Consider the following 26,903-nt stretch of genomic DNA (forward strand, 5'->3'; position numbering starts at 1 on the left):
ACACTTGTGCAAACACATTATTTTAGTTTTGTCAGTTTTATTTTTCCACCCTAGGCCGCAGGCAGACCGGGGGGTGGGGGGGGCAAATCAACACTTCTAAAAGTACCAATGGGTTCTTATGGAAGCGTTCATATGTGAGAAATTTGCAGGGCAAAACAGCGCACACCTAAACTACCTGAGATGTGCCGGCAGGAGTTTCCATTGACTCCTACGGGAGCAGAATAGAGATGAGCGAACTTACTCGGCCACGCCCCTTGTTCGCCCTAGCGCCGCGATTTTCGAGTACTTCCATACTCTGGCGAAAAGATTCGGGGGGTACCGTGGGTGAGTGGGGGGTTGGAGTGGGGAGGAGAGGGAAGAGAGGGCTCCCCCCTGTTCCCCACTGCTACCCCCCGCTCCGCCACGGCGCCCCCCGAATCTTTTCACGCGAGTACGGAAGTACTCAAAAATCGCGGTGCTCGATCGAGTAATTACTCGAAACGAGTATGCTCGCTCATCTCTAGAGCAGAAGGTAATGGAAACTCCTATGCTGGGAATAGATTCCTCGCTGATTACAGAAGGGCATTTAAAAGGTGCTTCTGGCAAGAAGAACCTTTCAAATGTCCTGCTGTTAACTCCTGTCAGTCCTGCAGGGATGAAGGGACTACTAGGCAATTCCCCAGTAGCGGAGGCAGTAGGGGACTCCCCTCACCTCTCTCCCCAAGGTAATTCTCTATAGCAGGGAGAGAGAGGGGGTGGGGTTACAGGGATTCCCCAGAGCGTGAGAGGAGGTAGTGGGGCTAACAGGGCGTGCCCCCTTAGCCCCACCCCTAGCCATGCTCCCCATGATTTGCTATAGGAATTTTTTGTGAGAATCCCCATAGCAAACTATGGAGGGCTATGGCTAGGGAAGGGACTAGGGGGGTCAGGTACCGCTAGCCCCAGCCCTTTTTTTGCGCTGTGGGGAAATCCCAAGGGATTTCCCCATATAATAGAGATGCAGGGCTGCTATGGGGGATTTTCCCAGAGCAGGGACAGTGAGTGGAGCCATAGGGGGTTTCCCCATAGTCCCACTCCATCTCTTCCTGCTCTGGCGAAATACCGAAACTCTGCGGGGCTTCTTCTCTCTCTTCGTGGAGCAGCTACACTTCTCCATGCGCAGCTGCTCCAGTGAATGGGCAGAGTTTCATGTGCTGCGCATGTGAAGCTTTGCCCGGCCATGCGTTTCCTTCGGCATGTTTTTTGTGCGCGTATAGGCTCATCTGTATGTGCCCTAAAAGATTTCTGTTTGTTCTCCCAGTGGGATTGTACAGCTAATGGGTCACATTAAAGGGGAATGACAAAAACCGGGCATTGTAACAGGGGGGTGTAAACTTATCCACTATATGTTTATAACATCAACAGAATGCAAAAGGCCGAACATTTGGTTTTTGGTTGTAAATTTTAAAAAGTTAACATTCAGTAAATTATAGGAATTACAGACCTTGAATAGTAGGTGCGCCTAGAGGCGTCTTGGAAGCAGCAGCATACTGATTGACGTTGCCTTGACCGCCTGTGACCGCTGTGTCCACCTTCATGTAACTTTGTATTAAACAGATATTAATTTCTTGTAGATTTTCTAAAATAAATAAAATTGCAGAGTGTCATTCCGGAGGACAAAATGGCAGATAAGCTAGCTAACCTGGCAGAGAAGCGTCTCCTGGATGTAAAGCTCGAGCAGCTGCCTAACTGGCTCTCCACGTGCAACTTCACTCCGAATGGGATCGCCGCCGCTGTCCACAGAGGTTATGGGCGCTATTATAACAAGTATATCAATGTGAAGAAGGGAGGCATCGGAGGCATCGCCATGGTGCTGGTGGGATATGTAGTTTTGAGCTACATCTGGGAGTACGATCACATCAAGCACGACCGCCGGAGAAAATACCACTGACCACAAGAGTCCTCCCAAAGTGTGTGAGACGCTTCTGTCCATATCCTGTAATAAATCTGTCTATTAAACCAATAAATAAATAAAATTGCATGTAGAAGTCGCATGTCGGTGGCGGTCACACACATGTACCGTGTAACAATAATAGATCCCGGTGTAGACATGTAGGAGTGCGGCCTCCAGCGTGATGTGAGACACCAGGAGAGCTCCCACCTGTTGTGCTGGCTTGGTTTTCTCCTGGCCAGTGTTTGTGACTCGGCTGTGCTGGCTCCTTGCTGTTCCTGGGACTTTGGTTGTGCTGCACATCAGTTCCTGTTGTGGTGGGGGAGTCAGACGGGAGAAGTGGAGGACAGTGATAGCGGAGGCTAGTTTGTTGTGAGTCTGGTCTATCATTTAACTGAGTTGCGATGACGAGGAGATGAGAAGCTGGTGGTGCATGTGCACTTAATGATGGCACGCGGGTATCTGTGAACACTTTGCACCTTGTAGCTGCAATTTGCAACAAGCAGGAAGAAGCCTGCAATCTCTAAGTGGTTGCTGAGATGTGGCTAAGGAGCCGCGTCATGGTGAAGATGAGTGCAACACGTTCTTTGTAATCTTGCAAATCCTGTTGAAGGTATACAACAGGATTTGGATGACTAATGGAATTGGGTGCCTCAATAAAATTGCTTGCTACCAAAATAAGACTAACACATACAGGCGCACCATTTACTTTCAGGCACATGGCTGTCTGTATTAATATTAAGCATCAGATTTGCATATGTAACTTGCGTATAAACAGTTTAACACTTTATGCACAGATAAGCAAACTTTAAGGAGGCACATGAGGTAGGGGAAGGCTAGCTAGAGAGCCTGAATCTGACTATGACTCACAACAACAAACCCTATCATCCAACTAACTGTAATTTGCCAACCTGACATGACCTAACAATCTCCAGTACTCACAAAATAGGACCCTCTGGCAAATCTGTGAGCTTTGCAGCTTGACAATGCTGTGGCTGCTTTATTGAAGCGAAGCTGGAAGGCTGGCTTGAACATCAGGTTTGCAGACAGAAGCTGAGTGTCATTAACTGCATACAGGGTTTCTTGAAAGTTTACATAACACGTCTCCATTCACAAGAGGACAGAGGAGAAGGAAGCCTAGCTGGGGCCATTCATCCCCCTGCTTCCTGCTCACTCTCTCCACTCCATACTGCTCACAGCCTCCCTCTGAACTCCTCCTTGACTTCTGTCTTCTAACACTTATATTTTTCTAACTGCAACATTGAAATGATCTAGAAACCCCCTCCTTTTCTTCCTCACTCAGCAGCTACGTGAATTTACGACCGTGAAATGCCTAATTCCCATGAACTATTTAATTCCCTGTCTTGACTCTCCCTTCTTATTAAATGAAGTCCAGCATAACTACCTTTTGGTAAATGCACTGGTAGTTAGAACAGTTGCTCTTAGCTTGCAGGTAAAGTACTTTTATTCTGTAGCGGCAGTCCAGCTCACTACACTGCTTCATATGCAACATTGGAGGCAATAGCAAATATTGGGTGAGGTGATTGCGTGGAATGCACAAAACACCTTGACCATTTTGATCGCTTTACTGAGAAATGGCACAATCCGGCAATCAGATTAGTGGAATTTGCTCGTTCAACTCCTGCAACCTCGGTAAGAAATACTCATAAAACATCTACAGTTGTGTTAGTGCAGACAAAACTATTTGCTATTCGATATGCTGCTGGGGTCCAAATTTTTAGTTAGAAGATAAACGAAGCTCAGGAAATAACTTGTCAGAGCACACCACAACTTGGTGTGATATCTGTTTATTGATTGACATGTAGCAGTTTTTATAGAGGCACATGCTTCAATTACATAAATTCAAATTTATTATAACTTAATTTATTACCATTGGTTGATAAAACATAAACACAATATGAATATGCAAGAAAAGGAATTTAAATTCCAGACAAACACACACAAGCACAGAAGACTCATACATGATTAGCTTCTCAGAACATAAAAGTAAAGTAATTCTAAACAATAAGTTGTTTAGAGAGAATATTTTGGAACATGTGCGAACATGGAGAAACACATCATCTTGACCCCACGGCCAGAGCTATCTCATGTAGCTTTGGCTTTGGTTATTCATTCAACGCTTTTTGAGTAGCTTTAATATCTATAAATTCTCCAAAAGAGGACAAATGAATATGAAAAGAGGTATAGAAGATGGCTACCTGTTCACAAAATGGCTACATATAGGATGGAACATGGAGTCATATTCATCTCACTAACAGTTGTACTTGCCTCCTCTGATGGGACCTTTAATATGTTATCTCACTCTGTAACTAGGAAGGGTAAGCAATGCCCTGCTTTATATACTGCATCTGCTTCATCTCCCTCTATGTGAATACTATTATGCAGACCATTTCCAGTACTAGTGGTGTGGATATGCAAAATGATACACAAAGTAAATCTACTCTATGCAATGTTTTTCTAGCTGACGGAAAAACCTACTGGCTGAGGAACCCACAGCATTGTTTGGGTTCCTCTTGTAGCAGGGCTAGGTGGACAGATGAGGGCCAGAACCAGATGCAGAGGCTGCTTGAGGGTAAGATGCTGCAGTTGCAACTGTTGTGAAAGGCTGTGGTACTGCTACCATAGATGACATGCTTGCCATTTCCTGCAACAACTTTGAGAGTTCCCTGCAGGAGGGATCAGCAAGCTCTATGTGTACTGTTATGGACTATGAGTATAGATACACCGTGCCAACCTATGGGTTAGACTTGGCAACTGACCCTCGGTGGTCGGAGGGGAAATATCAACCTTTGCTAGACGGGAAAGTGGGAGTAATGCCTAAAAGCAGGGTAGGCACCCTAACAAGGACAGCCCCACAATCTTCCTCTCGGGCTTGACTATCCTTAAATGGACACAGAACAGTGCAATACAAGCCACAGAGGAAGAAATGATGTAGGGACAGAAGGGCAATAAACAATTGCACACAGACAATGAGAATAGAGAAAGGATCCGAACAAAGATCGGGAGACAGCAAACAAATGAATCCAGAGTAAGCGCAGACAAAGTGTTATATTCGTGTGAGTAAATAAGCATCGGGTCAACACAAAGGTGTCCAGGATGGGGATTGAATAAACACAGGAACCGAAAATGGATTTCATGCTGGATGCGCTGACAGTGACACCAACTGGACAGAGAACTGCATACCGCGGACTGGATTCCGTGGACATGCATAACATAGAACTGAAAAATAACCAAACATCCATCCAGCCATCTAGGGTCCTCGTGTCTTGCGGTCCCTACTCTAACAAGACACATGATCCATCAGTACTGGACACAGTTCACACAGAAAGCTTCAACACAAAGGTAACAGTCACACAGCAAGCTGCACAGAGAAGACAACATGACTGCTCAACCTAGACACCCCACTGAAAGAGGACCGTATCTATATATCAGCACAGACCCTGGAGATTGGCTGACCTGAACAAACCACACCCAGCCAGCACAATCATGCCACACCTGTGGAAATGTGCTCCTAGAAACCATTGTACTACAGATCCCTGCAGCACAACCTAACACAAAGTCATAGGAGAGAGGACCTATGCTGTGTGTCTGAGACAAATAACAACACTGAGGCAATGAGGGATGATTCCCAGCTCACCTAAATAGGGAGGTAATTGCCCATACCCTACAGCTGAACTGCAAAAACCCTGGGGAAGGTAACCCTTCACATGCTGGCGAGAAGTGTTCATGTTATGTGGAAAGCAGGATGATGCCCGCATCTGCCAGAAACAGCAAAGGGAAGGCAAGTCTGATAAGCTAGCCTAATATTATGCGACCAGAGTCGCTAGAAAAATCTACAATGCTTGTACGGATGGGGGGCAAAAGAAGACCTGGCCACCAAAGGACACCGTGGCATGATACTGTCAAAGCTGATACTGGCATGGATATCGCACAATTGGAAGAAACAGTGCAAACCCAAAAGACATGGAGGGAGCTCACCTTTAGGGTCACTGAGGGTCGTTAACGGCTAACAACAACAATATATCCAGTCAGAAAATCTTGTCTTTCTGTCTCAAACTTTAACCACTTGTAGCTGTAGAGGACAAAGTTGAAGGTTCTGAATCTATTATTACTCTGGAAAATAAGAAATATAATACTTAAAAAAATATACATGTAAAAAAACTAATACTGAAACATTACTTCGCTGTGTTTGTATTCAAAGAATTCAACGAATAGCAAAAGCATGGTTAAAAAAAATTTGTATTACCGTTATAGCAAATATTAAGATTTTTTTTAACCCCTTCCCTCCATATGATGTAAGGGTACATCATGGCAGCGGGGTACTTACCACAACTGGACGTACCCTTACGTCACGTGGATAGCGCGAGATCATAAGCGATCTTGTGCTATCCGGCAGCGAGAACCTGCTATAAATGGTAGCCAGCCTCCCGCTGCTAACCCCTTCCCTGCCGCGATCTATGTAGATCACGGCACGGGAAGGGTTCACAGAGGGAGCGCACTCCCTCTGTGATGTTATTAGGCTCTTGCGATATAATCGCAGAGAGCCCGGCTGGTTGCCATGGCAACAGGATGCCACATACTGGCTTCCTGTATTGCCATTGCTTATGATCGCTGTAATAAGCAGTAAGGCATTGCAGGAGAGAAGTCCTTTTTTTGGGACTTTTATCTCATATTAGCATAAGAAATTTTAAAAAAAAATCCCATATAATTGGCATCGTCGTGTCCGTAACGTCACGTACAATAAGTTGAACATGCTTTTTATCCTGCACAGCAAAAAACTGAGGCAAAATGCCCGTCTCGCAAAAAAATAAGCCTTCACAGAGCTCCGTCCATGGAAAAATAAAAAAGTTATAGGATTTTGAATGCAGCGATTTAGAAAAAAAAAAGATTTCCAGAAAAAGGGATTTTATTGCAGAAAAGTGAAAAAACCTAAAAAATATAAGAATCTTGGTATCGTTGTAATTGTATTGACCCGCAGAAAAAATGCATTGTCTCATTTATGCTGCATAATTAACGCTTAAAAAAAATAAAATCAAAGTTTTACAATATAGTCTATGTACCCAAATTGGCAACAAGTGCTTACATAGCCGTGTTGACAGAAAAACAAAAAAGTTATGGCTTTTGAAAAATGGAGAGTAAAATCCACCAAAAATCGTTGCATCCTTAAGCCCAAAATAGGACATGCCCTTAAGGGGTTAAAAAAGGTGATTATACCTACCCGATAGTCGGGTTTTCAGGAGTCTCCACGACAGCACCACCTGAGATAGCATCCTTCTGGTTGGACAGGAACACACCGAGAGGTTAAAAGCTCCCCCCTCCCCTTGGTTACAAATTTTCTTTTGGGGAGGAACACCAGTTCTATCTGGTATCCCTGCTGTAGGACCTCTGGAATCCACGAGCCCTCGCAGATTGATGCTCATCGATCCGCAAAGTCCCCCAGCCTCACCCCCACTAAGATGGCATCAGGGTTTCTGCTTGGTTGGGTCCCCCTGATGGGGCTTAAAGAGGAAGTTCTTCCCCCTACCCCCTTTAGGGTAACTCCATAGGCCCGTCTTGCCCTTGCCCCTACATGGCTCAGAATGTTGTGTTGGGGCCCGAAAAAAGGTCTTCCCTTTTTGCTCTTTCTCTTCCGGAAAACCCTTCTTCCTGTCGGCTGCCTTCTTGAGAATCTTGTCGAGGTCTCGGAAAAAAAGGAATTGACCGTATAATGGGAGCGAGCACAACTTGTTTTTTGAGGCTAGATCGCCCGACCAGGACTTTAGCCATAAAACCCTTCTGACTGAATTGGATAGGGCTGTCGCCTTTGCTGAGAGCTTCACTGTCTCCGCTGATGTGTCTGCCAGGAAATTTTGGGCCATCTTTTAGAATCGGGAGAGAATTTATAATTTGCTCTCTCGGGGTGTTGTTGGATATATGGAGCTCCAGTTGCTCCAACCATACTCCCAGGGTCCTGGCCATGCACGTGACTGCCACTCCTGGCCTGAGGGTACTAGCTGCTGTTTCCCAATATCTCCTCAGGAGACTCTCGGTCTTCCGATCCATTGGATCTCTCAATAGTGGGGTGTCTTCAAAGGGCAGTGTTGTCCTTTTTGCCACCTTACCCACTGGGACGTCGACTCTTGGTATTTCTTCACAGCTTGCACACACCTCCTCCACAAAAGGGTATCACCTCTTAAGTCCCCTGGTGGAGAAGGATCCTACATCGGGTTTCTTCCATTCTTTTTAAATTAGCTTGGAAATATTGCTGTGAACTGGAAAGGTATGCCTGCGCTCTTCCCCTAATCTGCCGAAGATCTCATCCTGGATTGTACACGGCTCTCTGGGTTCCTCCATCTTAAAGGTGTCCTTCACCGATTTTATGAGCTCCGCTAAATCTTCCTGATGAAACAGGTATTTTTTGTAGTCTTTCTCATCCGAGGATTCCTCAGGCGCTGGTTCTTCCAGCTCTGACCCGACCAAACTTCTTTCGGAGTCCAAATATTTTTCTGGACAATACGACCTTTTGTGGCACCTAACCCCAGATGCCCTTGTCGGCGGCACTGTTTGCGACGTCAGAGCTGACCGTACCTCCTCCTTAACCAGCTTCCTAACATCCTCTAGGAATCCCCCCGATTCCTCCTTAACTAGCCTGGCTAGGCATGCCTTGCAAAGAGACCTATCATACTTGGCCGGCAGCCTTCTTCAGCACTCTGCACATTTTTTAAGCTTTGTTCTGGGAGGGGCATCTTTTTTATCCCCCGGGCAGACAAACAAAGGTATGTGGCTAAGAATGCAATATTCCAGAACAAATATAATGGATTTTTGCATAACTTTTGCCCCACAAGCTACTTACGGCCCTTGCTGCGGCTGGCGACTCAGCGATGTCCAGAGCTGGAGTACTCATTTAGCAATAGGTACTGCAGTCACTCAGGAGAATTTTTTATTCTCTCCAGTAATTTCATTCTTTTACATGGGATTTGTGTTTATGTTTTTTACATTTTCATCATCTTTCCATTTAGGCCTAAAGAATATAGGATCCTTTGCTGTTCAAAGATGGAGAACGACAGAAATAAGACTGCGGAGAGTGTATTAAATCTCACCCTAGAGATACTCTTTCAGCTTACTGGAGAGGTGAGAGATTCTGATGATGTCACATTACATCATTCTTATCTATGGTAATAACAGATGATGTCACTGGAGAGGAGAGGGATTCTGATGATGTCACATTACATCATTCTTATTTATGATTGTAACAGATGATGTCACTAGAGAGGGGGAAATTCTAATGATGTCACATTACATTAACTTACCTTCCCTGCGATATTGAGGGAATAAAAGAACCCAGGTTATCTATAAACACAGAGATGGTGAGGGAGCTGTTACTTCCAAATACAAACGCAAGCATCTCACCTGAATGCAACAATCCTTCAGTCTGCTGAAAGCATGTGTGGAACCTTGGCTAGCTGCAAGTCCAAGCAGTAAAGAATACGAAAAAGGATAGGCTGCCAGCTTCTTAACACAACTTCTTTCTTTATGGAAAATGTATATTCAGAACACGAGACACATAGATAGAAATGCCTTGTCCGCAGCGACGCGTTTCATCAGCAACTTCTGCCTTTGTCAAAGCTGGCGAAACAAGAAAATACAATGGTTTTAAAAGAATGAAAACAGCTGAATGTCTCTGGTTCTTGATGATGACCAGCCGTGTCACTCCCCTCCACTACCACATGGATGCCACACCTCCTCCACCTAAGCATATGTTTAGAATAGTCTGCAACTTGCCATGTTCTTACATACATATAGAAAGGTTGTGTATAACATTTGTCGCTATTACACCAACAGGGCTTTCTATTACAGTATAACAAATGTTATTAATAATTGACCTTAGTAAAGCATTTGACAAAGTATCTCATACCATCCCTATTGAAAAAAAATGACTAGTGGGATTGACAAGGCAACTGTTAGGTGGATTCACAACTGGCTGAGTGATCGTACTCAAAGAGTGGTCATAAATGGCTGCACATCCAAGTGGAAGAATGTATCAAGTGGGGTACCACAAGGCTCTGTCCTAGGCCCAGTGATGGTCAACATTTTTATAAATGATCTGAGGAGTGAATTGATGGGAAACTGATCAAATTTGCAGACAACACAAAGCTAGGAGGGATAACTAACACTAAGGAAGAGAGAGAGAGTATTTAAAAAGATCTAGAAAAGCTTGAACAGTGGGCGGCGACTAACAGAATGGTATTTAATAAGGAGAAATGCAAGTCCTACATCTGGGCAAGTAAATTTTTTTAAAAAAAAGCACATACAGAATGGAAGGAATTGAGCTAAGTAACTTAGCACATGTGAAAAAGACTTGGTTATATCAATAGCCCTTCACTGTATAGACTGTAGTAAAACTATATTTTATTGATACAATTAAATACTTGCCAGCAGTCCACCATCAGGGCTGCTGGTTATGCTACTTTTGTTATTTTAAAATATAAACCTTTTAATTTGTATAGTGCCGACTCATTCCACAGCGCTTTCAGGTGATTTATTAATTATTTTATTTGGAATTATCGTGTCGCTTTTATGTCCACTTGAAGGCCTATTTTAATTGCATGAATAAAATTTAGTTTTAATGCTGTCTACTGTGAAGGGCTATATATTGATAACAGACCTTTTTCTGCCCCAGTGAATTTGGGTGTATTAATAGATCACAGACTGAACATGAGTCAACAATGTGATGCAACAGCAAAAAAGGCAAGCAGAATTCTGGGATGTATTAAGAGAAGCATAGAGCCTAGATCAGACCTCATCTAGAATACTCTGTCCAATTTTGCGCACCCCAATTAAGAAAAGACATAGACAAACTGTAGCTAGTTTAGAGAAGAGAGTAAGGAGATCGTGGCAGCATAAAGGTGCAAATTCAAAGCGAAGCTTTAATCCTCCCAAGTCAAATGAAATGACGTTTCAACATAAGCAGTCTTTATCAAAAACTGCTTATGTCTGTACTGTATTTGATAAAGACTGCTTATGTCGAAACGTCATTTCATTTGACTTGGGAGGATTAAAGCTTTGCTTTGAATTTGCACCTTTATGCTGCCACGATCTCTTTATTATATATTGGATGCGTAAGGAATCCCTGTGGATCTGATTTCTTTCTGGTGGCGTTTGCATGTTACCTGCCCGCTCTGAATACGGAGGAAAGGCAGTGCTGTCTGCATTTCATTACTTCCTGCATTTAGTTTAGAGAAGAGCTACTAATACAGTGAGTGGTCTGCAAATCATGTTCTATGAGGAACGGTTAAAGTATCTGGGAATGTTTATCTTGCAAAAAGAAGGCTGAGAGGAGACTTAATAGCTGTCTACAAATATCTGAAGGTCTGTCACAGTGCAGAGGGATCAGCCCTATTCTCATCTGCACAAGGAAAGACTAGATGCAATGGGATGAAACTGAAAGGTAGGGGACACAGATTAGATATTAGAAAAAGCTATTTGATAGCGAGAGTGATCATTGAGTGGAACAGGTTGCCACCAGAAGTGGTGAGTTCTCCTTCAATGGAAATTTTCAAACTGAGGCTGGACAGACATATGTCTGGGATGATTTAGTGACCATGCATTGAGCAGGGGGTTGGACCTGAGGACCTTACAGGACCTTTCCAACTCTACCATTCTGATTCTATGATACATCATTCTTTTCTATGGTAATACCAGATAATATCATTGGACAGAGGAGAGATTCTGATGATGTCACATTACTTCATTCTTATATATGGTAATGACAGATGATGTCACTGTAGAAGTGATGGACTCTGGAAATAACTGTAGTAATGTTTATTAATAAGTGATATTTATGGATGTCTATCCAAATACAGGTTTACACAGTAGTGAAAAAAACCTCTAGAGATGTCTGTCGGGCACCTGTGTGTGATGGATGGGGAAGACCCCATAGCCCAATCAGGGGGTCCCCACCTCACCCCCTGATACATGAGGACATCAATGTACAGAAGATTCTAGAACTCACTAACAAGATGGTTGAGTTGCTGACTGGAGAGGTGATGCTGCAGGGAATGCTGGGACATTATACAGTAACAGCACTGAAGGCTTCTGGGTGATGTCTGTATATTGTGTTGTCAGGTTCCTATAAGGTGTCAGGATGTCGCTGTCTATTTCTCCATGGAGGAGTGGGAGTATTTAGAAGGACACAAGGATCTGTACAAGGAGGCCATGATGGAGACCCGCCAGCCGCTCTCCTCACCAGGTAATAGACAGGACTAAATCCATGGGGACTTTATTATCTGTATATAAAGAATGACTTCAGTGTCTGTCTGTGTTTCCTGCAGTTCCATCCAGTAAGAGAAGCTCACCAGAGAGATGTCCCCGTCCTCTTCTTCCACAGGACCATCAGGTAGATGGAGATGTCCCTCTGATCTGTAGAAGGCTGTGAAGCTCTTGTCTTCAGTCTTATTAGATGTCTTCCCCTTGTGTGATGAGGCCGGTGGAGATGGCAGGATTTCCGCTGACCAGAGACCTTTCATCTTGTCTGGATCTTCTCCCAGTTTTCTGGCGGTGGAGACTGCTGGTGGGAATAAGGAGCCAACAGGTTGGATTTATATCTATCTGCTCCTTTATTTCCCCCAAGACAAGCAGTGGATGGGTCCGGTAGACGCTGATCTCCTCCACTGAGACAACGTGCAGCGTGTCTAGCCATGCCGGATATACATGTGTATGAGGATCCAGGGGGGTCATTGAGCCACCATCTAATATCTATGTCCAGCTTCTAGACATGCAGCTATGTGGCTGAGATAACTACTCTCGTCAGGTCATTATGTCATAAAACATTCCACATGACTTATCCAACCGTCTGCTAACTGTTACAATATTTGTCTCACAGCTTTTGTATCAGGATGAAGATCTGACCGATATTAATACTACAGAGACAAATGTGAGGATCAAACAGGAGTGTAAAGAGGAGATTCCTACAGGTAACCTCCCAGGTGAGTAGTAACCACTACATACAGCAGAGAAGAGTCACAGATTCTCCTCAGTCACCGGCTGCAGATAGTTATGTAGATTTATAAGCTCTGGGATCTGTCAGATTTTCCGCTGTATATTCCCCCATTCAGCTGGAGTACAAACTAAATATGGCTGACAATGTGATCGGTTATAGGAGATAACACAGGATGGGCATTTATAATATGGATGGGGAATATATGTGTGAGTCTTTCTTCATCATCTGCTGTCAGTACTAATCAGGTAAAAGTGCCCAATTTTCAGTTCAAAACCAATAGCTCCTATTAGTCTTCTATGATACTACTAGGTGCTAACACAATAGAACATGGAGCCATAGACCCAGATGACAGAATGCAGGAGGAGATATAGACCCGGAATTTGGAGATTCGAAGGTTACTGCTGTGAGTCAAGAACTCTGCTCAAAAGGGACTTAAAGAAAATCATGCTTTAAAAGAACTCCCAGGGCCCCCATATTATTGATAGCAACCTCAGTTCGATTCAGATTTGCAGTTTTTGGTGATGTTTTTTGCACATATTTTGATCAACATCAGGAATAGAAGGAGAAATATAAACATAAAATCTGTCTTTCATTTTACCAGAAGACAGCATCTGCTAATCTGGTATCTGAGCTGAAGGCTTCGTTTGTAGACTCTGGTATAGATCCGTCACCAAATAATGCACTGTCTTGTCCAGGACCTATCGCCCCCCCCCCCCACTCCCCCCCGCTCACCCCCGCAACCCACTGCTCACCCCCGCTGGCACCTGAATCTTTTCTGACGAGCAGGCGGGTACTTGAAAAGGACGATAATCACTCGAGTATCTGCCTTTAACGAGTATGCTTGCTCATCTCTATTTACATCACTTGGCATTTTGGGTTCTGTTTGGGCTTTCAGTTTTTAAATTCTCCTAATAGCATGTTTTTTGAAGTGTGGGAGGAAACCAATGCAAACACAGGAAAAACATACAAACTCCATGCCGATGTTGTCCATAGTGTTAACCATAAAGCTACTGTGCTATCTAATAATATCAATATAACTTCTGAAATAGTAAAATCAGTTTTTTTTTGGCAGATGATGATATCGGGATCTCAGAAGGACGACTGATATCTGCAGATTGTAAAGCAGAAGATTGTGGTATCACACAATATACAGATGAAGTACCTGCCATTATCCCAGATATCCCCTCAGCCCTTCACAGCAAAAATCCATCATCTGATCCTCTTATACAGGTTCCATCTTCTGATTCATCACAGACTAATAAGGAAAATAACAGCATGGGAAAACCTCAAAGAGCTCACACAGAGGAGAATCCATATTCATGTCCAGAATGTGGGAAATGTTTTACAATGAAATCACATCTTCTTACACATAAGAGAATGCACGCAGGAAAGAAGCCGTTTTCATGTTCAGAATGTGGGAAATGCTTTACAAGGCAATCGCATCTTATTACGCATAAGAGAACTCACACAGGAGAGAAGCCATTTTCATGTTCAGAATGTGGGAAATGTTTTACAATGAAATCAGATCATCTTACACATAAGAGAATGCACGCAGGAGAGAAGCCGTTTTCATGTTCAGAATGTGGGAAATGCTTTACAAGGAAATCGCATCTTATTACGCATAAGATAACTCACACAGGAGAGAAGCCATTTTCATGTTCAGAATGTGGGAAATGTTTTACAAAGAAATCAGATCATCTTACACATAAGAGAATGCACACAGGAGAGAAGCCGTTTTCATGTTCAGAATGTGGGAAATGTTTTACAAGAAGACCACATCTTGTTACACATAAAATAATTCACACAGGAGAGAAGCCATTTTCATGTTCAGAATGTGGGAAATGTTTTATAATGAAATCAAGTCTTATTATACATAAGAGAACTCACACAGGAGAGAAGCCATTTTCATGTTCAGAATGTGGGAAATGTTTTACAAGGAAATCATTTCTTGTTACACATCAGAGAATTCACACAGGGGAGAAGCCATTTTCATGTTCAGAATGTGGGAAATGGTTTCTAGAAAAATCAATTCTTGTTAGGCATCAGAAAATTCACACAGGGGAGAAGCCATTTTCATGTTCAGAATGTGGGAAATATTTTAATCGGAAAACAAATCTTGTAAGACACAAGAGAGGTCACACACAGAATTAGCCATTTTCTTTAACTCATGATATTCACAAATTGTAAAAAAAAAAAAACCATAGCAGCTACTAAGTGACGTCTTATGCAATAGAAACAGTAAATTATGATTATTGTATGTAATTACCAATGAACATCTGTTATTCAAAAAGCAAATACACTTCAGATAACCTGCCCTATAAATCATCGTATCTTTCATGTTAAGATCTTAGTTTCAAGCCTATTTTGTGGTTTAAGGACCAAATGATTGTTATTCTGGCATTGCAAGAGCCATTACGCATGGAAAACCATATGAGGTTTGCTCTTTTGGGACATATTGTACTTTTTAATGGTACCTAGGGCACATATCCTATGTTGTATAACTTTTATAAAAAAATTTGGGTGGGGAGGTGGAAAAACCAAAAATCAGAAATTCCTTCATTGTTTTTGGGAAAATGCAAGAATTTTCTCACCGATAATTCCCTGCGTTCGGCCCAAGAGAAGGCAAGGGCCCTAGTGGAGTGGGCCCTCATCCCTTCTGGAACCGGTAGGTGTCTATTTTTGTAGCATTCTTGGATAGCTAGCTTGATCCACCTAGCTATAGTATCTTTTGATGCTGCTTTTTCCTTGTTGGGACCCTGAAATTGAAGAAATATTTTTTCGAATTGACGAAATGACTGGGAGGATTGTAGGTAACATATTATAGCCCGACGTACATCTAAGCTATGTAGGTGTTGTTCTTTTTTATTTCTATAATTTTGACAAAAAGACGGTAGGATTATTTCCTGCTGTATGTGGAAGGAGGAAACAACCTTTGGGAGAAAATCCGGAGAAATTCTAAATATTACACGGTCGTCTAGAATTTTTAGATATGGTTCCTTACAGGATAATGCCTGTAGTTTCCTGATCCTTCTAGCGGATGTTATAGCAACTAGAAAAGCAGCTTTTATAGATAGGTATTTTAAAGAAATATCATGACTGGGCTCAAAAGCGGGGTCACATAATCCCTCAAGCACAATATTGAGGTCCCAAGAAGGGACCAGATTTCTCAAAAAGGGTTTCATCCTACTTGCTCCTTTAACCCCTTGAGTGGCATGCCCGGAAATTTTCCGGGACGAGCTCCACTGCCCATAGCGATATAGCCCGGAAGATTTCCGGGCTATGTATCACTATGGGAGCTGCAGAGCACAATGCCACAAGCTGTGACAGTGTGCTCTGCCTGCACTTTCCCACAGAGAACAAAGCAAGGGCTTTGAAAAACCAGCAGAAGATATTGCCGATCTGCCGGCAATCTCCTGCTTCTAAGTCTCCTGCTTTGTTTATAGGTCGCCATAGAGACCATCGGCTTGTCAGAAGCAAGCTGATTGTCTCTGTGGCAAGGAGAGCTAGTGCTTGGCTGTCAGAGGACAGCTAGGTACTAGCTCTTACAGCAGAGATCAGAGAAAACCTCCGATCTCTGCTGTGTTAACCCTTTACATGCTGCAGTCTATATGACTGCAGCATGTAAAGGGCAGTCACTGCAGCATGTAAAGGGCTGTCACCATCGGACTCCCAGAATGTGATCAGGGGGTCCTGATGGTTCCCTGTGGAAGTCCCTAAACGTACAAAAAAAAAAAAAAATTATTAAAAAAAATAATAAAAACACTTGTCTCCCTTTACTTGGTAAAAAATCAAAAATCAAATCACACATGTGGTATCCGTGTGCATCGTAATGACCCAGAGAAGAAAGTTAATGCATTATTTAACCCCTTAATGACATGGCCCCTTTTTTTCATTTTTCCCCATTTCTTTTTTTTCCTCCCCCCTGTTTAAAAAATCACAACTTGCCCCGCAAAAAAACAAGCCCTCACATGGCCATGTCAATGGAAAAATGAAAAAGTTATGGCTCTTGAGACGCAACTGCAAAATTAGTTGAAATTCAATGATTAGACCATTTTAAAAAACCTGCCCTGGTGGGCACTACAGGGTGGTAGGAAACCCGCCACTCAGGGGGTTAAAAAACCTTTTAATTAGAGATGAGCGAGCACCAAAATGCTCGGGTGCTCGTTACTCGAGACGAACTTTTCGCGATGCTCGAGGGTTCGTTTCGAGTAACGAACCCCATTGAAGTCAATGGGCGACCCGAGCATTTTTGTATATCGCCGATGCTCGCTAAGGTTTCCATTTGTGAAAATCTGGGCAATTCAAGAAAGTGATGGGAACGACACAGAAACGGATAGGGCAGGCGAGGGGCTACATGTTGGGCTGCATCTCAAGTTCCCAGGTCCCACTATTAAGCCGCAAGAGTGGGCCCCCCCCCCTCCCAACAATTTTTACTTCTGAAAAACCCTCATTAGCAAGGCATACCTTAGCTAAGCACCACACTACCTCCAACAAAGCACAATCACTGCCTGCATGATACTCCGCTGCCACTTCTCCTGGGCTACATGCTGCCCAACCCCCCCCCCCCCCGCACGACCCAGTGTCCACAGCGCACACCAAAGTGTCCCTGCGCAGCCTTCAGCTGCCCTTATGCCACACGCTTGCCTCATAGCCACACCACCCTCATGTCTATTTATAAGTGCGTCTGCCATGAGGAGAAACCGCAGGCACACACTGCAGAGGGTTGGCACGGCCAAGCAGCGACCCTCTTTAAAAGGGGCGGGGTGATAGCCCACAATGCTGTACAGAAGCAATGAGAAATCCAATCCTTTGCCACCTCCATCAGGAGCTGCACACGTGAACATAGCAATGGGGAACCCATGTGCCACACACTATTCATTCTGTCAAGGTGTCTGCATGCCCCAGTCAGACCGGAGTTTTTTATAAATAGTCACAGGCAGGTACAACTCCGCAATGGGAATTCCGTGTGCACCCACAGCATGGGTGGCTCCCTGGAACCCACCGGCTGTACATAAATGTATCCCATTGCAGTGCCCTGGACAGCAGAGCTAACATCAGATTAAATGCAGGTGGGCTTCAGCCCACACTGCATGCTCCAGTCACACTGGGGTTTTTTATAAGTAGATACAGGCAGGTACAACTCCCTATTGTGAAGTCCCTGTGGACCCACAGCATGGGTGGCTCCCTGGAACCCACCGGCGGTACATAAATAAATCCCATTGCAGTGCCCAGCACAGTTGAGGTAACGTCAGGTTTAATGCAGGTGGGCTTCGGCCCACACTGCATGCCCCAACCTGACCGGGGTTTTTAATTCATAGACACAGGCAGGTGCAACTCCCTATTGTAAAGTCCATGTGGACCCACAGCATGGGTGGCTCCCTGGAACCCACCGGCGGTACATAAATAAATCCCATTGCAGTGCCCAGCACAGCTGAGGTAACGTCAGGTTTAATGCAGGTGGGCTTCGGCCCACACTGCATGCCCCAGTCAGACTGGGGTTCTTTAGAAGTGGACACATGCAGTTACAACTCCGTGTGGACCGACAGCATGGGTGGGTCCCAGGAAGCCACCGGCGGTACATAAATATATCCCATTGCAGTGCCCAGCACAGCTGAGGTAACGTCAGGTTTAATGCAGGTGGGCTTCGGCCCACACTGCATGCCCCAGTCAGACTGGGGTTCTTTATAAGTAGACACATGCAGTTACAACTCCGTGTGGATCGACAGCATAGGTGGGTCCCAGGAAGCCACCGGCGGTACATAAATATATCCCATTGCATTGCCCAGCACAGCTGAGGTAACGTCCGATTAAATGCAGGTGGTCTTCAGCCCACACTGCATGCCCCAGTCTGACCGGTGTTTTTAATATATAGACACTGGCAGGTACAAATCCCTAATGTGAAGTCCCTGTGGACCCACAGCATGGGTGGCTCCCTGGAACCCATCAGCGGTACATAAATGTATCCCATTGCAGTGCCCTGCTCAGCAGAGCTAACGTCACATACAATGCAGGTGTGCTTCGGCCCACAGTGCATGCCCCAGTCAGACTGGTAATATGTACCTTAACAGTAACCGCGTTGGTGGGAATGGGGTCCTAGTAGCGCGGTTTTATTTATTTAGTTTTCGGAATGTGGCCAGAATTAAGTGGGCCGTGGAGGGGGGATGGTGGGGGGGGCTCTCTTGTTGTGTCGGTAAAGGTGAAATTCTTGGACTGCCACCAGATGGACCAATGCAAAGGTATTTGCCAAGAATGTTTTCATTGTTGGAGGAGGAGGGGAATGTTTTTGAGGCACTACGTGTCCTCTCCACGTGTCTGTGGTTATATGCACCTTAACAGTAACCGCATTGGTGGGAAATGGCCTCGCCACCATCATGTCTTAGTAGTAGCAGTCCAGACAGGCCCCAGTAACATATCACTAGCAGCAGTATAGGGGGAGCACACTCTTAGTTCCATTTCAGTAATAGTAGCAGTCAAGACAGGCCCCAGTAACAATTCCGAAGCAGCAGTATAGGGGGAGCACAGTATTAGTTCCATTTCAGTAGTAGTAGCAGTCAAGATAGGCCACAGTAACATTCCCGTTGCAGCAGTTTAGGGAGCTAACAGTCTCTTTCACATTTCAGTAGTTGCAGTCTAGACAAGGCCCCAGTTAGATTTATGTAGCAAAAGTGTAGGCCAACCCCACACACCTTACTGTAGCATGAGTGCAGGCGAAGCCCATAAAAATTACTAGGATTACACTGTAGGCGAGGGCCCAAATAAATTGGTGTACCAACAGTACTAATGTACCTCAGAAAAATTGCCCATGCCCAACCAAGAGGGCAGGTGAAACCCATTAATCGCTTTGGTTAACGTGGCTTAAATTGTAACTAGGCCTATAGGCAGCCCAGTTAAAATAAAAATGGGTTCAGGTGCAAGTTTCAACGCTTTAATGAGAATTGAAACGTATAAACATTGTTTACAAAAGTAATATGACTGAGCCTTGTGGGCCTAAGAAAAATTGCCCGTTCGGCGTGATTACGTGAGGTTTCAGGAGGAGGAGGATGAATATAATACACAGATTGATGAAGCTAAAAGGTCCCCGTTTTTGATGGTGATAGAGAACGAAGCTTCCATCCGCGGGTGCAGCCTACGTATTGTTTAGGTATCGCTGCTGTCCGCTGGTGGAGAAGAGAAGTCTGGGGAAATCCACGCTTTGTTCATCTTTATGAGTGTAAGCCTGTAGGCACTGTCGGTTGACAGGCGGGTACGCTTATCCGTGATGATTCCCCCAGCCACACTAAACACCCTCTCTGACAAGACGCTAGCCACAGGACAAGCAAGCACCTCCAGGGCATACAGCACGAGTTCAGGCCACGTGTCCAGCTTCAACACCCAGTAGTTGTAGGGGGCAGAGGCGTCACGGAGGACGGTCGTGCGATCGGCTACGTACTCCCTCACCATTCTTTTACAGTGCTCCCGCCGACTCAGCCTTGACTGGGGAGTGGTGACACAGTCTTGCTGGGGAGCCATAAAGCTGTCAAAGGCCTTGGAGAGTGTTCCCCTGCCTGTGCTGTACATGCTGCCTGATCTCCGCGCCTCCCCTGCTACCTGGCCCTCGGAACTGCGCCTTCTGCCACTAGCGCTGTCGTATGGGAATTTTACCGTCAGTTTGCCCGCCAGGGTCCTGTGGTATAGCATCACTCTCGAACCCCTTTCCTCTTCGGGTATGAGAGTGGAAAGGTTCTCCTTATACCATGGGTCGAGCAGTGTGTACACCCAGTAATCCGTAGTGGCCAGAATGCGTGTAACGCGAGGATCACAAGAAAGGCATCCTAACATGAAGTCCGCCATGTGTGCCAGGGTACCTGTACGCAACACATGGCTGTCCTCACTAGGAAGATCACTTTCAGGATCCTCCTCCTCCTCCTCCTCAGGCCATACACGCTGAAAGGATGACAGGCAAGCAGCATGTGTAACCTCAGCAGTGGGCCAAGCTGTCTCTTCCCCCTCCTCCTCATGCTCCTCCCCCTCCTCCTCCTCCAAAACGCGCTGAGATATAGACACGAGGGTGCTCTGACTATCCAGCGACATACTGTCTTCTCCCGCCTCCGTTTCCGAGCGCAAAGCGTCTGCCTTTATGCTTTGCAGGGAACTTCTCAAGAGGCATAGCAGAGGAATGGTGACGCTAATGATTGCAGCATCGCCGCTCACCATCTGGGTAGACTCCTCAAAGTTTCCAAGGACCTGGCAGATGTCTGCCAACCCGGCCCACTCTTCTGTAAGGAATTGAGGAGGCTGACTCCCACTGCGCCGCCCATGTTGGAGTTGGTATTCCACTATAGCTCTACGCTGCTCATAGAGCCTGGCCAACATGTGGAGCGTAGAGTTCCACCGTGTGGGCACGTCGCACAGCAGTCGGTGCACTGGCAGATTAAACCGATGTTGCAGGGTCCGCAGGGTGGCAGCATCCGTATTGGACTTGCGTAAATATGCGCAGACCCGGCGCACCTTTCCGAGCAGGTCTAACAAGCGTGGGTAGATTTTCAGAAACCACCAAATTAAAGACGTGGGCCCTGCAGGCATGGCACGTGCGTGAGGCTGCCGAGCTGCAGAGCCGCCACCAGGTTACGGCCGTTGTTACACACGACCATGCCCAGTTGGAGGCTCAGCGGCGAAAGCCAGCGGTCGGTCTGCTCTGTCAGACCCTGCAGCAGTTCGTGGGCCGTGTGCCTCTTCTCTCCTAAGCTGAGTAGTTTCAGCATGGCCTGCTGACGCTTGCCACCGCTGTGCTGCCACGCCGCGTGACACCGGATGCTGGCGACGTGCTGCTGCTGACACATCTTGATTGCGAGACAGAGGTTGCGTAGGAGGAGAAGGAGGAGGATGGTTTAGTGGGGGAAGCATACACCGCCGCAGATACCAACACCGACCTGGGGCCCGCAATTCTGGGGGGTGGGTAGGACGGGAGCAGTCCCAGCCTCCACTAAATTCACCCAATGTGCCGTCAGGGAGATATAGTGGCCCTGTCCACCTGTGCTTGTCCACGTGTCCGTTGTTAAGTGGACCTTGCCAGTAACCGTGTTGGTGAGGGCGCGTACAATGTTGCGGGAGACGTGGTCGTGCAGGGCTGGGACGGCACATCGGGAAAAGTAGTGGCGACTGGGAACCGAGTAGCGCGGGGCCGCCGCCTGCCATGATGTTTTTGAAAGCCTCCGTTTCCACAAGCCTATACGGCAGCATCTCCAGGCTGATCAATTTGGCTATGTGCACGTTTAACGCTTGAGCGTGCGGGTGCGTGGCGGCATACTTGCGCTCAAACAGTTGCGCTAGCGACGGCTGGACACTGCGCTGAGAGACATTGCTGGATGGGGCCGAGGACAGCGGAGGTGAGCGTGTGGGTGCAGGCCGGGAGACGGTCGTGCCTGTGTCCTGAGAGGGGGGTTGGATCTCAGTGGCAGGTTGGGGCACAGGGGGAGAGGCAGTGGTGCAAACCGGAGGCGGTGAACGGCCTTCGTCCCACCTTGTGGGGTGCTTGGCCATCATATGCCTGCGCATGCTGGTGGTGGTGAGGCTGGTAGTGGTGGCTCCCCGGCTGATCTTGGCGCGACAAACCTTGCACACCACAGTTCCTCGGTCGTCTGCACTCTCAGTGAAAAACTGCCACACATTTGAGCACCTCGGCCTCTGCAGGGTGGCATGGCGCGAGGGGGCGCTTTGGGAAACAGTTGGTGGATTATTCGGTCTGGCCCTGCCTCTACCCCTGGCCACCGCACTGCCTCTTCCAACCTGCCCTGCTGCTGCATTTGCCTCCCCCTCTGAAGACCTGTCCTCAGTAGGCTTAGCAAACCAGGTGGGGTCAGTCACCTCATCGTCCAGCTGCTCTTCCTCCGAATCCTCTGTGCGCTCCTCCCTCGGACTTACTGAAATTACTACTACCTCACTGATAGACAACTGTGTCTCATCGTCATCGTCCTCCTCACCTACTGAAAGCTCTTGATACAGTTGCCAGAAGTCCCCAGCCTCATACCCCGGACCCCGGGAACTTTCCAAAGGTTGGGCATCGGTCACGACAAACTCCTCCGGTGGGAAAGGAACCATTGCTGCCCAATCTGCGCAGGGGCATGAGAACAGTTCCTGGGAGTCTGCCTGCTCCTCAGAATGTGTCATTTTCATGGAGTGAGGAAGCTGGGAGGAAGGAGGAGCAGCAGCCAGAGGATTCAGAGTTGCAGCTGTGGACGGCGTAGAAGACTGGGTGGTCGATAGATTGCTGGATGCACTTTCTGCCATCCACGACAGGACCTGCTCACACTGCTCAGTTTCTAATAAAGGTCTACCGCGTGGACCCATTAATTGTGAGATGAATCTGGGGACCCCAGAAACTTGCCTCTCTCCTAATCCCGCAGCAGTCGGCTGCGATACACCTGGACCAGGAGCTCGGCCTGTGCCCACACCCTGACTTGGGCCTCCGCGTCCTCGCCAGCGTCCACGTCCTCTAGGCCTACCCCTACCCCTCAGCATGGTGTATTACGAGTAGAGCAGAAACTGAACGCTGTAATTAAATGTGCCGCTTATTGGCCTGTGGTTGGAGGCTGACTTCGCTTATGGAACGCACAGCAGAGCCAGAAAACAATTATGCGCAAGCCTGTAGTCAGACCTAGGTGCGTATGACTGAGCTGCTGGAATTCACAGGGCAGAACCAGTCAAGTAGCCAAAGGCCAGTGGTAGGCCTTAAGTATTTTGCTTTAATTTTTTAAAATGGTGAGGTGAAAAACCAGACAGACACCGTATGCAGCGTATATATGTATACTCTTTCCCTCTGGCGGGATGACGGCGATCATGTAACGGACACAGCAGAGCCAGGAAACAATTATGCGCAAGGCTGGGTATTAATGAGCGACTAGTACCCCCAGCACACACGCAGTAAACTGAAGACGGTCACAGGCAGGCCAAATATAGTATTTTTTTACAATTTTTGGGAAACAGCCCACTGCTTGTGATATAGCCTGTATATGGATTTCCCTGTTGGAGGATTACTGTGGTTATTGAAGGCACAGTGCAGCCAGAAAAAATTATGCGCAAGGCTGCAGTAACACCTAGCTGGGTAATAGTTAGCGACTACTACTACCCCCAGCAGACACGCAGTAAACTGAACACGGACACAGGCAGCCCAAAGATTTTTTTTACAATTGTTTGGAAAAAGCCGACTGCCTATATAGCCAGTATACCTCTTTCCCTGCCTCACAACAGGGAAATATAATTATAGGTTTGTTTTAATCTATGTAAATATTCATGGCGGTTTGTTCCGTAGTCCACTTATAAGGCTGTGTGACGTAGACTGATAGTTATTTGACATGTTTGGTGCATTACTTTAGTGATGCCTTCAATATTCTTTAGCGCTTTAGCTCAATGGAACGCAACGTGCGCTTCACATGACAGAATGGGAGGGGCCGCGTCATGAAGTGACGCGGGCATGTGATGCGCTCCATGGAGCGTAACCCCATAACCTTGTGTTGTGACATGGTGGAACGCAATGAGCGTTCCACAGCCCTAATAGGAGTGGCCACGTCATGGCGTAACGTGGTCACATGGTGCACTCTTAGGAGCGCATTGCACGACCCGGCAGCCTAGTGATGACATCATGGACCAGAGCTTGTCATTAACAAACGCCCAAAATGGCGCTATACACCGGAGACAAATGGAGGTGGTCCTTTTCTTCTCAACAACCCACATGGTATGTCCTTTTTATTATATAAAGACATGATTGTCAGACAAATCCTATGCTTGATAAAGGCGTTTGCTAACGCCGAAACGCGTTGCGCATATTTATTGAATGTTCCATCTATTTGTTTGTTTTTGGTAAAGAGAGGTGAATTCTCTCTGTCTTTTATTTCTGCAATAAATATTCCTATGTTTGGATTGGAGTTATCCGGAGCCATTTGTGGGGAACGAGGCACATCCCAAGAAGCGCAGACAAAAGTTTCTTTTACACTTTACTCAGGCATCAGTACAATTCCTGGATGTTGTGGTCTCCAGGGATGGAGACCGTTTGAGGACAGATTTATACAGAAAACAGACGGATAGGAATAATGTTTTGAGTTTCCAGAGTTTTTATCCTCTGGGAACCCTGAGGTCTCTACCATGGAGTCAAATGCTCCGGGTTAGGAGAATAGTAGATAAGATAATGTTGACTTGAGATTGGATGAAATGACTGCCAAATTTATTATTAGGGGCAATACATAAAAACTAGCTCGGGGATTTAGGTCTCAGGCACGAGTGAAGCCCAAGCAAGAGTTGCTGGGTTCTAAGCAGACAAAACCGGACAACGGTCGGATACCGTCAACATATTGTACAAGAAGTGCTGATATCTCAAAAATCTTGAGAAGACACTGGGGTATCCTATCAGGGTGTTATCCTAACATCAGGGAGTTTGTTTTGCCTCCCCTTATGGCTTGCCGCCGGGGTTATAATATCCGTGATAGGACTGTTCGGACAGATAGGTTAATGTTTGGAAAAGATATGAGAGGGATCTTACATGAACAAGGTTGCTACCCATGTATGGGATGTGCCTTGTGTGGCAATCTCATTAAAGGGCATTAGTTTACTCATCCTACAACTGGTCAGAGGTTTAATATACGGGGAAGGTTTTCCTGTAATTCTTCCTTTGTAATCTACATGGTGGTCTGCCCCATGGGTTGCTCTACATAGGGGAAACCACCATGGAAGTCTGCCAACGTGTCTCAAAACATAAGAGCACAATACACACTAAAAACAAAGATGTGCCGGGGGCTAGACATTTTTTGGAGGCAGAACACTCTATCAGTCAATTCAGGTTTACTTTAGAGTGATAGATGAGGTTCCAAAATTATATAGGGTAGGCGACTGGGAAGGCAAGTTGAAGGCTTTGGAATGAAAGTGGATTTATCTACTTGATATTGTGAGGGATTAGCGTTTAGGATCGGTAGCAACCTGGGCATAAGCAGTCAGAGACAGTGACACTTGCGATAAAGTCTTTAGTCCAGGCTTTGCCTGGGTTTGTTTCCAAGCAAACAAAAGCAAAATACAGGCCTTAACATCAGGCAAACATAACGTAAATCCTGCTCGTCTGAGCGCTTACTATACATGGAGCGTCCCTGTCTACACACTGGTAACAAATGGCTCCTGCACACCGCCAGCCAGGACTCTCAGACCTGCAAAGGTCTCAGCTCTTCCCCTGGCCCTGTAGGCCCAGGCTTTATAAGGCCTGGTACCAGCCCCACCTGGTACGTGGGAGTGACCATCCCACCCTTCACTTTGGTCACTCCAGGAAAAGCCGGCCCGGATTATGCGGCTTGGAGCCACTTACTTACTACAACGTGTTAGTAGCTTAATGCTACTAACACTATACTGCCGGCTTCCTCCACTGAGCCCAGGCTGCTCGGTGGCACGTATCTGCCCAAGCGCTCCCCAAAGCAGCATGGGAGAGCATCCTGGGCAAAATATACCTGCCCTCCAGCACCTTGCCGGTCACCGTCTCACAATATGTTAAGGACCGCTGCACGGCCACATAACCTTTCAAGTCTTGAGGTTCAAATTAGTTCGTATGTGGATGCATCAAGGAGGCCAAAAACTACACAAAGATAGTTATCAGTTCCCACAGATACGCAGAGTTGAGCCGCGGCAGATATACAGCTCACTCTGTTTAAGGCGTGCGTACACTGAAAGTTTATTCACTTTGGTATAGTTCTAATACAGGAAAGGAATACGTCATTAGTCACGGCGTTGATCTCATTGGGTTAGAAAAACATTAAGAATCATGCATTGTTCAGCAATCAGCGTAGTGAGAATATATATGTAATGTTCTTCAAATGTCTGTTTCTCCCAGCGTTATCTGGTCCTCCCTGGTTCTCCCTTGTATCCACTTTGTGATTCAGGAGGCTGTAGTACAGTCAGTTCCTTTTGTCCAAGTCTCCGAATGGAGGTGTGGGAGGGCTTCTTTTGATAACAACTGTGTCCAGACTTGGTTCTCATGAAAAAGAA

General features: G+C 46.1%; 1 protein-coding gene across 1 annotated transcript in view; it reads left to right on the forward strand.

Annotated features, from left to right (window-relative positions):
• LOC136629070 (zinc finger protein 665-like) overlaps nucleotides 1–26,903 on the forward strand; it is a 59,218-nt gene that overhangs the window by 4,884 nt on the left and 27,431 nt on the right. Inside the window, exons 2-7 of the mRNA XM_066605193.1 lie at nucleotides 8,929–9,040; nucleotides 11,773–11,952; nucleotides 12,035–12,158; nucleotides 12,241–12,305; nucleotides 12,792–12,894; nucleotides 13,981–15,042. Coding sequence (XP_066461290.1) covers nucleotides 8,963–9,040; nucleotides 11,773–11,952; nucleotides 12,035–12,158; nucleotides 12,241–12,305; nucleotides 12,792–12,894; nucleotides 13,981–15,042 — 1,612 coding nt within the window. The 5' untranslated portion in view covers nucleotides 8,929–8,962. The remainder of the gene's footprint in view (nucleotides 1–8,928; nucleotides 9,041–11,772; nucleotides 11,953–12,034; nucleotides 12,159–12,240; nucleotides 12,306–12,791; nucleotides 12,895–13,980; nucleotides 15,043–26,903) is intronic.

The sequence above is a fragment of the Eleutherodactylus coqui genome, chromosome 5 (genome assembly GCF_035609145.1).
Source record: "Eleutherodactylus coqui strain aEleCoq1 chromosome 5, aEleCoq1.hap1, whole genome shotgun sequence".
Classification (NCBI taxonomy): domain Eukaryota; kingdom Metazoa; phylum Chordata; class Amphibia; order Anura; family Eleutherodactylidae; genus Eleutherodactylus; species Eleutherodactylus coqui.